At 39.8% G+C, this 15,069-nt stretch overlaps 1 protein-coding gene across 1 annotated transcript in view; it reads left to right on the top strand.

Annotated features, from left to right (window-relative positions):
* Positions 1–15,069, top strand: part of LOC126278687 (cohesin subunit SA-2-like) — a 381,965-nt gene that overhangs the window by 271,036 nt on the left and 95,860 nt on the right. The window contains exon 16 of the mRNA XM_049978948.1: positions 9,554–9,709. Coding sequence (XP_049834905.1) covers positions 9,554–9,709 — 156 coding nt within the window. The remainder of the gene's footprint in view (positions 1–9,553; positions 9,710–15,069) is intronic.

Here is a 15,069-nt window from a genome sequence, read left to right on the forward strand (position 1 = left end):
TAAGTGTCTAGAAGTTGTTTCTGAAAGTATTTGTGTGGAGTGTAGCCATGTATGAAAGTGAAACATGGATGATAAATAGTGTGTACAAGAAGAGAATAGAAGCTTTCGAAATGTGATGCTACTGAAGAATGCTGAAGATTAGATGGGTAGATCACATAACTAATGATGAGGTTGATCATTGGTAAAGCAGATGCCACACTGAGATTCATTGGAAGAATCCTAAGGAAATGCAATCCGAAAACAAAGGAAGTAGGTTACAGTACACTTGTTCGCCCACTGCTTGAATACTGCTCAGCACTATGGCATCCGTACCAGATAGGTTTGAGAAGAGATAGAGAAGATCCAACGGAGAGCAGTGCACTTTGTTACAGGATCATTTAGTAATCACGAAAGCATTGCGGAGATGATAGATAAACTCCAGTGGAAGACTCTGCGGGAGAGACGCTCAGTAGCTCGGTACGGGTTTTTGTTGAAGCTTCGAGAACATACCTTCACTGAGGAGTCAAGCAGTATATTGCTCCCTCCTACGTATAAATCGCGAAGAGACCATGAGTATAAAATCAGAGAGATTAGAGCCCACACAGAGGCATACTGACAATCCTTCTTTCCAGAAACAGTATGAGACTGGAATGGAAAGGAGAACCGATAGAGGTAATCAAGGTACCCTCCGCCACACACTGTCAGGTGGCTTGCGTAGTATGGATGTAGATGTAGATGTAGATATTGAATAGGATTGGGGAGAAGAGAAGTTTGCGGCATAACTTGGCTAGAAGAAGGGATCGGTTGGTAGGACATGTTCTGAGGCATCAAGGGAGCACTAGTTTAGTATTGGAGGGCAGCGTGGAGGGTAAAAATCGTAGAGGAAGACCAAGAGAGGAATACACTAAGCAGATTCAGAAGGATGTAGGTTGCAGTAGGTACTGGGAGGTGAAGAAGCTTGCACAGGATAGAGTAGCATGGAGAGCTGCATCAAACCAGTCTCAGGACTGAAGACCACAACAACAACAACAACAACAACAACAACAGTCAGGTACCTACAGGGATGAAAGGGCAGGTACATTATAGTGATGCAAGAGACATGAATTCTCTCTCCACATTTCAGGCTGTTTCCTTCTCACATTTTCTCACAGGCGTTGCAACACTTCCCTGTGGCACAAATTCATGATGAACTAATCCTTCAAATTAAAAGAAAACTATCAGCATGGCTTTGACATTTGACCTGACCTGATGAGCTTTTTTTGGTTTTGGAGTACCTTTCCCAACTCATTGTGAAGATTGAACCTTGATCTCAATATCATAACTGTAGGCTCATGTCTCATCACCAGCTATGATTCTCTTAAGGAACATCTTGTTCTCATTTGTGCGAGCCAAGAGCTCTTCACAGATTGTGAGGCAAAGGACTTTTTGCTCTGACTCATGAGCTATGGGACGAACTTGGAAACAACACAATGCATTCTGAGACACTGTGTCAAGATTTCATGACATGATTCAAGTGAAATGTTACAGGCTTTTACAGGCTTCTGCAATCTCTCAGACAGTCAGTCTTCAACTTGCACACACAATTTCGTTGATGTTCCTTACATCGTCGGTAGACGTCGGAGGCCATCCTGAATAAGGGTCATCTATAACTTCTGTCCAGCCATTTTTAAACCATGTGAACCATTTGTAACACAAAGTTCAGCTTAAGCACTCATCGCCGTAGGCTTCCTGCATCATTTTTTGGTGTGTCTCTGTTAAGATTTTCTTGAGTTTCATGCAAAAATTTAGTGCAGACACGTTGTTCTTCTATCTCAGCCTTCTCTAAATTCACAAACTGTGTGACACAATGCTGTTCTCATTATAGCACCGAACTGTAACTAACAGACATATAACAATGAAACTTCTGGCTGTTACACATTAAACACAAGCATGTGCAGGAATGCCAACTGCATTTTGTTCCAACACGCTATTGGTGCAAAATTAGTAATGTTCTGGAATTTTTTGAATGCGCATTATATTTCTCTGGAAGACCTTCTGAGACTGGCATAAGACCAAAACATGTTAAGCAGAATAAAATTAATAAATACGGTGCCCAAGACTAACATCTGTTTTCAAGTTACTAGCAATTGGAGAAGGAAGAATTCAGCTGGCAATATATATTTGACATCGAATCTTTGCGCTGTGGTATCTTTCATTGCAGAGCTTGTAGATGGCATCGACCCAGATATTGCAGATAACTTTTGCAATATGCAGTGATTGTGAGAGAGGAGCATTCTTGCACCTGGAAATGACACTGTCAAAAACATAAACAATACAGTACTAGCCATATTACTCAGTGATTTTACTGCGTACATGTCTGTTGATACTGCGGTGAATACTGAAGAGGTTATGCAATTCTCAACAAGTTTTTGAACGCATTTGATCCTACTGGTCTGTCACTGCAGTGCCTTTCACTCAGTGTACGCATGTCTCTAACATTACTTCAAAATCTTGATACACCACACCTTAGCAATGAAACACAGGTGTGTGTTAGGAAGACACTGGCCATGATTAAGGCTGCCACCTTAACAGGGAAATTGCTGTTCAAAACTGTGTACCTCCCACAAATGCCACTCATTCCAATAGCTCTACCATTAAGCTTCTGGAGACTACAATTTGCAGTATAACTTGCATTTGAGAGTACAATAAATAAGGCTCATGGGCAAAGTATTCAAAACAGTGAAGTGGGTTTGTCATTGTCATGTTTCTCCCACAGACAGAAGTATATCGTGTGCTCTAGGATGATCTCACACCGCAATTCATACATCTTAGTACCTGGAGGTGCAATGGAGAACATGTGTGCAAGCAAGTGTTGCTGTAAATAAATAATATTTTCAATGTGTGTACTGCACACTACTTCTCCACTTAGTATGTATGATATAATTGTTAATATTTCTTTAATTATTTCATAATGTCTCTGCTGTGTTCTGTATTCCACTGGACTGACATTGCCTTGATGTGGCGCTATGAATGCAGCCATGATGTTAATACCTATTAACGATTGGAATAAGTAATCATTGAAAATTGCCTACATAGATGGTGGGCAGAAGAGGTTACTATTTGGAAATGGATGGATAAATATGTGTGTGTATGACACATATCTCCTCCTAAACCACTGAATCGATTTCAACCATATTTGGTACTTCGGTATTTTATATGAGAAGCAGTACTTTGTGGGTTAGAACAGCCTAGCTCTTATTGGTGCAGACATATGGGAGATATGTGTTGGAGAGAAGTCTTCTGAAGTAAGAGTGATTTCAGGTGTGCCGCAGGGGAGTTTCATAGGACCGTTACTATTCACAATATACATAAATGACCTGGTGGGTGACATCGGAAGTTCACTGAGGCTTTTTGCAGATGATGCTCTGGTGTATCGAGAGGTTGTAACAATGGAAAATTGTACTGAAATGCAGGAGGATCTGCAGCGAATTGACGCATGGTGCAGGGAATGGCAATTGAATCTCAATGTAGACAAGTGTAATGTCCTGCGAATACATAGAAAGATAGACCCCTTATCATTTAGCTACAAAATAGCAGGTCAGCAACTGGAAGCAGTTAATTCCATAAATTATCTGGGAGTACGCATTAGGAGAGATTTAAATGGAATGATCATATAAAGTTGATCGTCGGTAAAGCAGATGCCAGGCTGAGATTCATTGGGAGAATCCTAAGGAAATGCAATCCGAAAACAAAGGAAGTAGGTTACAGTACGCTTGTTCGCCCCCTGCTTGAATACTGCTCAGCAGTGTGGGATCCGTACCAGATAGGGTTGATAGAAGAGATAGAGAAGATCCAACAGAGAGCAGTGCGCTTTGTTACAGGATCATTTAGTAATCACGAAAGTATTGTGGAGATGATAGATAAACTCCAGTGGAAGACTCTGCAGGAGAGACGCTCAGTAGCTCGGTACGGGCTTTTGTTAAAGTTCCGAGAACATACTTTCACCGAAGAGTCAAGCAGTATATTGCTCCCTCCTATGTATATCTCGCGAAGAGACCATGAGGATAAAATCGGAGAGATTAAAGCCCACACAGAAGCATACCGACAATCCTTTTTTCCACGAACAATACGAGATTGGAATAGAAGGGAGAACTGGTAGAGGTACTCAGTGTACCCTCCGCGGAGTATGGATGTAGATGTAACTACTGCTGTCTAGGCTTTTTAACTACTGATATCTAGGCTGCCTTTCATGAGAGGCATTAATATAGTTTGAATGCTGTGTTCAAGGCCAATATGTTCCATTACTCTTTGTCAGAAGGCAACTAGAAATACCTCTCTGCAAGTTTAATTTTGGAGAATAGTTGATCTCCTGAAAGTTTAGAAAAGCGTTCATCTGTATGAAGAAGAGGAGATTAGTGTTTATTGTCCCGTCGTTGAGGTCATTAGAGACAGAGCACAAGGTCAGATTAGGGAAGGATTGAGAAGGAAAGTGACCATGCCCCTTCTACACCACCATCCTGACATTTGCCACAAGCTATTTAGGGAAATCACAGAAAACCTAGAACAGGATGGCTGGATGTGGGGGGTTTGAACCGTCGCTCTCCTGAATGCAAGTCCAGTGTGGTAACCACTGAACTAACCTGCTCAGTCATCATCTGAACAAGGCAAGGGATGAAAGTCAACTTCCACGTGAGCATTGATGGTTTTCTTAGTCATCACAGGATTGAAGTGTGCCACAAGTTTCCTGACCACTCCTAATGGTGTTGTCCGGCTGTAGGAAATGGGGAAAAGAACTGCTTGTTGTTTTAGTCGAGTTCATTCTTAATTGCATCCTTAATGGCCAGTGGAATCAGATGGACTTTGGAAAATATTGTACTTTCTGTCAGCTTTAAGACAATGTGGGCCCGAAAATCCAGTTTTCTCCATATGAGGTTCAAGTGGTGGTATGAATAGTGTATGAAGTGTGCCACTGTCTGCACAAGGTACTGACAAGATGAAACATCATACAGTGTGATGTAAAAAAAAAAAAAATCCTGGTGCTATTGCTTTTGCAGCAAAGGTGTTGCTGCTGTTGTTCCATAAGGTGTTTGTTTAAGTCGTCGTGCCTTTGCTGGCAGAAGTCAACAAATCTGGCATCCATCGTAACACATGTTGAAGTAAAATTCTGATCTCGACATTGCCAATGTTGTAAACTTACTTTGGTCCACAGGTTTTATTAACAAACAACTACTGTAACAAGCAAATAAAAAATTAGATTTTAACTCAAGCAGAAACAGTTCCTGGAGGAATGTTCATCACAGTCACAGTAGAAGTTACTTGGAGATTGCTCTGAGTAGAAGTATTAGGTTCCAGAATGAACAGCCAGTTAACAGGTCTTTCACAAGTAAAATTCCATCTTGAGGCAATGGAAACCACGAGTCTAAAATCCATTGCACTGAACACACAAGATTTCAGAGCCCACTTGTAGTTGAATAACAGCAAAATGAAGCATAAACAACCACGAGGTTCCTTTTATTTGGCATGCTATGGATGCGCATGTGATGGGTCTGCAATAGTGGTGCTGCTCCCAATGTAGTCATGCTTGCTGGAAGTGTGCTGCATTGTACATAGCAAAACATTTGCACCATTCATTTGCACATGGCTTACTGAAGGTGTCTTCTTTGTGCATCTTTGTTTTTAATTCATGAATCGATGTGTTTTCCCTCGGCATTTGTTGCCTTCCTCTTGATATTTTTCCAGGCAGCTTTGCCTTTGTTTCTGCCTTCAGTAATATGTTAATATTTGTAAGTTTTTTCAGCAGATTTTTGCCAAAAAACTGGGTTATTGTGTCTATTTTTTATGGATTATACATTTCTTTCTAAAGCTCCACTGTAATACAGCGTTTAGGGAAATGTTTCTTCAAATTCTAGTTTAAATAGTGTCATGAATTTATTAAAAATTCTGTTCCCATTTGTTTCTGCATAGGGCCATTGTGGTGTAGCGGGTAGAACATTAGACTACAGCCCTGGAGGTCCCAGATAATGGCATTTTATTTTCGTGTTCCAATCCCTCTAGGGTGACCCCAGGCCCATTCAGCCAAATGAGTACCAGGTAACTTTCCCAGCGGTGAAAGGCAGTCAGAATAACATGCCCATTGCCCTCCCACTGTTAATACCACGTCAACAAATGGCTGTACTCCATCTACAGTGTGGTCAATAGCCCAAACATAGGCTGTATTGTAGACTTTAGTTTCAGCTTTTTATGTTCAGTTATCTCAGCAGCTGATGATTCAAAATGTTCTTCATAATTTGATGCAATGTGTTCATTTCTTGCTATAAATTAGATATTTTTTGGCATAAGTACGTGGACCCCCACCTTTCATAGGGATTTTGACATGCTGAATAATCGGGTTTCCTGTCAGTTGTTGGAGTCATGTGAAAATGACCCAGGAGACTGGCAGAAGACCTGATTATTCAATGTGCCAGTAATTGAACTATCAGGGTGGCTTCACTCCTATTTCTAGTTAATGATATATATAGTGGAATAATGTAATTAAGTTCTACTTCTAGTTGTTGAACTTTGTTTTTCAGGGATTGAATGTGTTAGTGAAAGACAGTTAAACATTTAATTCCATTTATTTTCTCAGCTTCCCAATATTAAGAAGTCTTTCATGTGAGCTGGGGATATTGTTTTTTACCTGATGTTTCTTCTTCTTCTTCCATTGGCAATATTTTGATAATTTTTCTTAATGCTTTTGCAACTTCGCAAGGTGTGACCACCCTTTCTTCTTCGGTTGGTGTTGCTCTTGTGTCTTCTACTGCTGCTGCTGTGATCGGAGATGTGCATGATGTGGCAGTTCGCTCTATGTCTGCTGACATTACTTCCAAGTTTTCCAATGCTGCTGATGGTAATTTACATTCTAGTACTGATTCTGTTTGGTCAGTTGGCAGGAATGGGTTCACCAAGACTGCAGTGGCCTTAATTGTGCATGATGCTGTGCAGGTCACCTTTTCTTTTGGCAGTGTAATTGTCATGGCTTTCATTTCTAGAATAAATGTTATTCAGTCAAACTTTAATCCTCTGTCTGAATAGTGATTCTGGTGTCAGAAGGCACGGAAATGGAATGTGGGCCTGAGGGCATGGACCTGGAGCCCCTCTAGGGGTCTCTGTGCTCTGGTGCATGCCTGTACTGTGAGCCTCTCCATGCAAGTGCGCTACTATCCATACCATGTGAAGTCCACAGTCAATCGCATTTCCCGCAGTCAGGTATTTAGGTGGCTGCACGGTGATGTCCCAGCAGTCTGGTACTCACCATAGTTTGTGTGTGCATCTTGGCTGTACTGTGTTCTAGTTCTGTGTGTTGAGATACCTACTGTCATCGTTTGGAGTGTTCATGTGTTGTTATGGTCTCGCCGTGCTTATCACCTCGATTCTGGCTTGCTTGCCTCGAGTTGTGTGCTAGTCATTTGTAGTGACTGTCGTGCCCTACTTGTTCGTCTGTCCTCTCTGTTCATAGTTAGCAATACCTCCAGCGGCTCCCCATCTGGTGACTTTACATCTCCATTCTCTTCCGTGCACTGCTTGCCCATCATTCCCGGCTATAACAGTGATCTACATCTTTTTTCAAATGCATGCTGTGAGGTGTAAGTGATATCTTTACACATCATCAGTGGTGAGAAACAAGATAATCAGAGGCGATGGATCTGATGCAGCCTATTGATCTCACCATAACTACTGCAACCTGCATCCGTTTAAGCCTGCTAACTGTACTCAAGCTTTGGTTTTCCTCTGCAATTTTTACTCACCCACCCCATTACCAAATTGACAATTTCTTGGTTCTACTCCTTTCTTTTAGTGAGATTGTGCCAATAATTTCTGTTCTTCCCAATTCATTTCAGTAGCTCTTCATTAGTTATTCAATCTGCCCATCTAATCTTCAGAAGCACTACATTTCAAAAGCTTCTATTTTATTGTATATTGCTTTATGTCCTTACATTTTATAATACGGAAATTACACAGAGAAAAAAAAATGCAATACCAAAAAGGAGTTGTGTGACATATACAGAAGTTGGTATCTGAAAGATGATGTCTATTCAGATTTCACGCCAGTCACAGAAGAGTACTCCTAGCAGTGCCACTATGAGGATGCAAATCTGGTTTTCTTTAAACACACACTACAATTGTCATGAGCATTAGTTACCACTGAGATTGCACATGGTGAGTTGATGTTAATCAAGAATGCCTTTAAGGTGACAAAGACACCATTATCAATACCCTACTGAGTTTGAAGGAGGTCATGTTACTGGGGCTAAAAGAATCTGGATTTTGCTTCTGCATATTGCAGAAAGACTTGGCAGAAATGTAGCCACTATACATGACTGCCGGTAGCAGTGGTCACAAGAATGTGTGATTGAATGAAGACTGGGCTCCAGACAGTCATGTAGCACTACTGAGAGGAAAGACAAATGTGTTTGGCATGTGGCCTTTGCACATTATACTACATCTGCAGCAGCAATTTGAGCAGCAGTTGGCACCACATTGACACTATGAACTGTTACAAATTGGTTCTTTCAAAGACAGTTCTGAGCCAGACACCCTGTAGCATGCATTCCGCTTACCCCTAACCATCACCATCTGTGACTTCAGTGGTCTCATGAGAGAGCTCATTGGAGGGCAGGGTGAAGGCCTGTTTGTTTTGTGATGAAAACCGGTTCTGCCTCGGTGCCAGTGCTGACAGTGTGCTGGTTAGGATGAGAGCCTCCAATCAACTTGTCTGCATGCTAGACACACTGGACCTACACCTGGAACTATGGTATGGAGTGCAATTCCATATGATAGCTGAAGCACTCTTGTAGTTATCCCATGCACCCTGATTGTAAGTTTTGTCAGTCTGGTGATTTGACCTGTTGTGCTGTGACTCATGAACAGCATTGCAGGTGGTGTTTTCCAACAGGGTAACGCTCACCCCCATACTGCTGTTGTAACCCAACATGCTCTACAGAGTGATGACATGTTGCCTTGGCCTGCTCAATCACCTGATCTGTCACCAGTTGAGCGCATATGGGACATCATTGGATAACAACCCTAGTGTCATCTGCAACCAGCAATAACCATCATTGTATTCACCTAGCAATAGCAACAGACATGGAAGTCCATCCCACATACTGACATCTGGTACCTGTACAACACATTGCTTGCATGTTTGCATACAACATTCTAGTGGCTGCTCTGATTATTAATGTACCAGAATTTGACATTTGCAATTGTTTATCTTTCACTTACATTGACCTTTAACCTTATAATGTTAATCACTTAAATATGTTATGTAGACAAGTGAATTCCTGAAATTTCATTACTCTGCATTAATTAATTTTTGGTGTTGTGATTTTTTACCATCATTGTATTTCATTTCAACACTTACATGTTTTTAGTTTCTGTGTTTTTTACTTCTGTGGATGCCAGATGCAATTTAATTTCATTTTTATTTGCCTGTTTAAATGCTAATGAAAGAATCTCAACTCTTATTACACATTTCTCTTTATACCTACACAAGAATGCATATTTTGTAGCTGTGTCGTGATTCATTGCAGTTGAATTAACTTATTTTTTTAAAAAGTTCCAGGACTGTGAGGATATTGTTATCTATATGATGGACAGGCTACTGGAAATCGAAAGTGCAGGGTTTGGTCTGTCCATTATAAAAAGTCTAAAAGTGCTGTATTCATATATTAGAAAGGAAGAAAATTGGCATGAAGGTTTAGGGGAATTAAAGGTAAATTTCTTATTACTTACCATCCAGTGGCTGAATATTAAAAGTTAATAAAACTGAATAAAATAATGAAGAGAATTGAAAGCATTTTGTAAATTCATTTGTGATGGCTAATATTGTTACCTATTTATTATATAGTGTATGTTTAGTATGTTATTGTGTATTGTATTTAATTGAAATTTTGGGGACTGTGTAGATCAATGTTATTGATAATTCTTCCGGGTTATATGGCCATTGTCCATGGAATTCTTCTATTCCTAACGTTTTGTCCAATACTACGTTGGACATCAGAGGCTGGTCCTGCTGAGTCCTGCCGACTTAGCAGGACCAGCCACACCTCTGAAGATGTCCAACGTTGTATTGGACGAAACGTTAGGAATAGAATAATTCCATGGACCATGGCCATATAACCCGGAAGAATTATCAACAACAGTACCATCCGGTCATGAAAGCCTTCATTGTATGATCAGTGTTGTGACTATAATGTCATGAAATCTACATTTGTGTAATGGTTTTGAGGTTCTCAGGGATAACAGTAGTGATATTTTTTTGCCACAATGCACTATTGAAAATGCACTAAAACAGTGAATAGTGTGTGTGTGTGTGTGTGTGTGTGTGTGTGTGTGTGTGTCAGATATTCCTCTGTGAAACAGTGCTAAGTTTTGTTGCACTACCACTGTCAGTAATGCTGCTTGGAGTAATGCTTCCAAGCAGCTTACTACAAAAGGCGCGCTGTTACTCCTGTTTCCCATAACATTTACACATGGTCTCCATGCTCCCAGATATCATAATTATGGAGGAAACCTATTATTATTGTTTCTGACTGCTAGGGACATGGAATATCTTTAAACATAAATTAAATATCTGTAACATATGCAGTGAGATTCACCAAGCTTGTTATATTGTTATTGGATGTTGGTAAACTCATATACCATAGTTGTCATAAAAAAGAAAGTTATCTTCTAACTATTTAATTGTGCTGTTGGGTTGGGTAGCTTGACTGATGATTACAAGAATGAAATGTCTCTAGTCTGTAGGGAATTAAAGAAATGTTTGAGACAACAGACTCACTCAATTGTACTATTCAACATCTCATCTCACTTTGCTGTGGCATGCCATGGTGTTTAGGGGCAGGGGGAGGGGGGGGGGGACAAGTATTAAAACAAAATATAAATGATATTGTAAACAGATTTCGTAAGGCAGAAGATTGACGTCAAAAATCAAAGTGGACAGTGGAAGCAAATAGTGCTTAGTTACATGTCTGATATGTTCATTTTATAAAAAACAATGTGTTGAAGTTGCATCTGATCTCAAATCTTGTGTAGTCCAAATCTGAAGATCATCTTTGTTATGAGCCATGCTTGGACAAGACCATTCAGCCAAGAATTTCAACCCAGGTCAAATCCAACTGATGTAAAAGAAGCTGCTTAGCAACTTCAAATTCTCAATTTTGTTTAAATTTACGTATCCTCTGTAACTAGTGCACAGTTCAACAAATATCTCTTAATATATAGTGTGTGTGAAATGAACCCACTGAATAGGAAATCTTTAGAAAAGAAATGCAATGCGATACTCAGTATATGGTCAGCAGCCCTGCACAAGGCGAGACATGAGTTTTTGCACTCTCTTTAAGATAAGTCATTTAGATTGTAATAACAGTTAGTTTAGTACAAATTACTTGTTAAATAAACATATTATGGTGTTTTTAAATTTACTATTAGAGGTATTACTTTTCTTTATATATTACTCCAGAAAATGCGATAAGATTGTAACATCAGGTTGTAGTCATATTTTTGTTTGCATTGGGTGCAGCTAATTTAGAGAATCCCATTTAATTCTTCTGTTTTTCTTTCCACAAATTTAGAGTGGTCCATTAATTATTCAGTTCATATTTCTGAAAAGTAGTGTAAATATTAAGTTGTTTGATTTAGAAACTTTTGCATTATGAGACTGACTTGTTAAAGTTCCTGAATCTCTGAATACCTTCTCCCAATTAAATTTCACGTGGTCCTATTTCAAATCTTGCGCCACTTCCCTTGATTTTGATCTCATCTTCACCAAAGGTCAGCTACACACTTCTGTCCACATTAAACCTACTAACAGACAACAGCACTTACATTTTGACCATTGTCATCCTTCCCATGTCAAATGCTCCCTCCCATACAGCCTTTGTATTCCAGGCAAGCACATTTTTTTGGGTGCAAACTCTTAACAGCAATACACCACCTCAACCCTCAATGCACATAATGACCCCACAAGCCTAGTTCAAAAGTAGGTCTCCTTGGCCACCACATCCAGTCCTGCTATTCCCTCCTAAAAATGACTTTGGAGCTCACCACTGGTAACTCAGTATTATACTGGTCTGGAGTGTATTAATCAGGTACTTCAACAGGGTAATGACTTCCTAAAATCATGCCCTGAAATAAGACCCATCTGCCCAAAATCTTGCCCACCACACCTGGAATAGCTTTTCATCGCCCTCCCAATCTCCGCAATAATCTTGTCAGACCCTATGTTCCTTCTGCACCCATCTCCCTACCCTATGGCTCCTAGCCCTGTGACCGTCCCCACTGCAAGAATTGCCCTACCCACCCTCGTACCACCACTTATAGCAGTCCTTTAACTGGTAAAACATAAATTATCAAGGGGAGAGGCACCTGAGAAACAACACGTCATATACCAGCTGTTATGTAAACACAGGGTGCATACGACCTGGGACAACCGGGAGATCCGGGAAAAGCCTGGGAATTTTGTCATCAGGGAGAAAACCGGGAAAAACCCAGGGATTTTTTCGAATTCCAGGAATTTTACATTGTTATAGTTTTCAGTTAAATTTTCGTATTTTTGACTCGTAAGAACCGATACTCTAACAAAGGATATTACTATATCTCGCTACAACAAAATAATACTGCAGCAATAAAAGATGAACGAGAGAAAAAAACGAAAATAAAACTTAAATTGACGAACTTTGATGAGGTAATAGATTCTTTTGCAGAAAGGAAAGCACTCCGTGTGAAGCTGTAGCAAGAGTAGAGAGAAAAAAATGCTAGGATCTAAGGATTGAAGAAATTTGTACTGTCTTGCTTGTCTCATCTCTTTACTGGTTTTTTATATCCTACATTTAATTTTATGTCGCACAGAACAGCAAGTTATAGGCGATAAAGAGTGCAGATTTTCTGAAGAATTCTTGTTCCCCTGATTACAAGTAATCAAGCAATCCCATCCAGTATTAATTGCGTGCCTCCCCCCTCCCCCCTTTTTTTTGGGGGGTGGGTGGGGGTTGGGGTGTGGGCAGGATGTCAAACCAGCCAACTGGAAGCAGGAGACGCACCACAGGACATTTTAATATCTACTATCATGTATGTAGTTTGATGGCGTCCATTGCAAACTATACACGTTTCAATTCCACAGAGCGAAATACAGTTACAAGCGATAGAAGATTACTGTGTGAAGAGGCGTGACACTGCACGTTGGCACATTTAAGATCAAATAACATAACTTACATTTCCTCAAACACATACGTTTTATGTATCAGATTCTTCAAAAAGATGTGTACTATAAAATGAACATATTTTTATTTTTGAAAATTCGATTTTTTTGAAAAATTATGATCTCCTACCTCAATCGTGCGGTGGGGGGGGGGGGTCACTATCAAGTATTGGCCTGGTTCGGAACTATCATAGATCCGGGGCTGGTGCGCAGAGCAGTCTGAATTACAGTGGGGAAGTGGGAAGTGGATAGTCTCTATGTGACCTGTGTTTACATTATTTAGTGATCATGCTGCTTCCTCTTCGTTTAATGCTCTCACTACAAATGAAAACAAATTGGATTTTTGTGGCCAGAAGCTATCAAGTGAATTAAAATACATTCACATAATTTCGGAAGCCAAAAATTTGTTATTAGTTTCAGATTTTATTTTATTTCCACCTTTTTGACAGTCAAACAATAAACCCCTTGCAGAACCAGAACAATGAAGTTGTTTTTGTTGGTCTGCTAAAGAAATTTGGCTTTTATTAATCTTTTCCGCTGAGGCAGTCAATGTATTTGAAACGAAGTGTTCAAATTCCACACTATTGGCTAGTTTCAACTGTTCGCTGCATTTCAAGTTCACGTTTTCATCTTCTAGCATGGATGGCATTAAGCCATAATAAAGAACCAAACACGAGATAATTCAGTAGTGGTACTCCAAGAAAATTTACATCCTGAAAACCACACTGAAAAGATTATAATGTCAGGTCAAGGACTGCTTCATTGGTAATCTGGACATACGAAGTGCACTTTAAGTATGCACTTTAAATGTGCACATTCCGATGCTCTTGAGATATCCTCTGATTTCTTGTTTATTTTATGATGTAGTGTAAGTTCTTTTAATGTTTTACAATTACGAACATCCTACATCATCGTAGCTGGGCAAGCGCAGTGGCGCCTGTCATCTGATGCTCTCTGGAAACTGCTGAAACGAACCTATTTGTAGCAGGTCGCAGGAAAATATTGCGAATGGTGATTTGAAAAGCGTTACTTTCAAAGTAAATTTCCTTTTACACAAGTTGAATTATGTGCGAGAATGTACGATGAATTTTGTGAATCAAAGAGCATTTGACTCTCATTTAAAAATCAACCCTTTGATGATGAGTCATTTAGAAGAATTTCGAGCCCAGCAGATCAGACATTTATGTCGTTATTAAAAATTTTACTGGCACATTTGTGTGATTTATCTTAAAGTGTAACACGCGCAAAAAGATCAATGTTATATGTGGAAGCTTAGCTTCTGTTGAAGTTTATTAACCTTAGAGGCCAATATTACATGTGAAAGCTTTGCTTTTCTTGTAGTAACTCTTATGTATACCAATTTAAACCCTTAACTAATTAATGGAAAATCTCATATAAAGATGTGAAACAATTACTAACAAAGAGATAGAGGGGCTGGCCAGTACTTACCTCAGCTCAGTACAGCCGATAGAAACAGAAAAAACAACCGAAAATTTAAGTTCCTAGCTTTCAGAATAAATGTTCCTTCATCAGGGAGGAGAGAGGGGAAAAAAAGTGAAGAAGGGAAAGTGGGTTTAGTTACTCACAACCCAGGTTATGAAGCAACAGGGAAAGGAAAACAGGGAGGGTAGCAAGGATGGAGGCATGGTTGTCAGAGGGAAGCCAAAGATATTCTACTGTAGGTACTGTGCCAGCTTCAAACCAAAGAGGATGCATACAGAAGTAAAGAGGTGTATAGTATAAAGATGTAGGATGAAAAGATGCATGAATGGCTAAAGAGGAAAGGGAAAGATGAGAAGACTGAAAAGTAAATGGGAGTGAGGTTGTTTAACGTAGGTTCAGTCCAGGGATATTGCGGGATGAAAGGATGTGCT

This window comes from Schistocerca gregaria, chromosome 6, assembly GCF_023897955.1.
Source record: "Schistocerca gregaria isolate iqSchGreg1 chromosome 6, iqSchGreg1.2, whole genome shotgun sequence".
Taxonomy (NCBI): domain Eukaryota; kingdom Metazoa; phylum Arthropoda; class Insecta; order Orthoptera; family Acrididae; genus Schistocerca; species Schistocerca gregaria.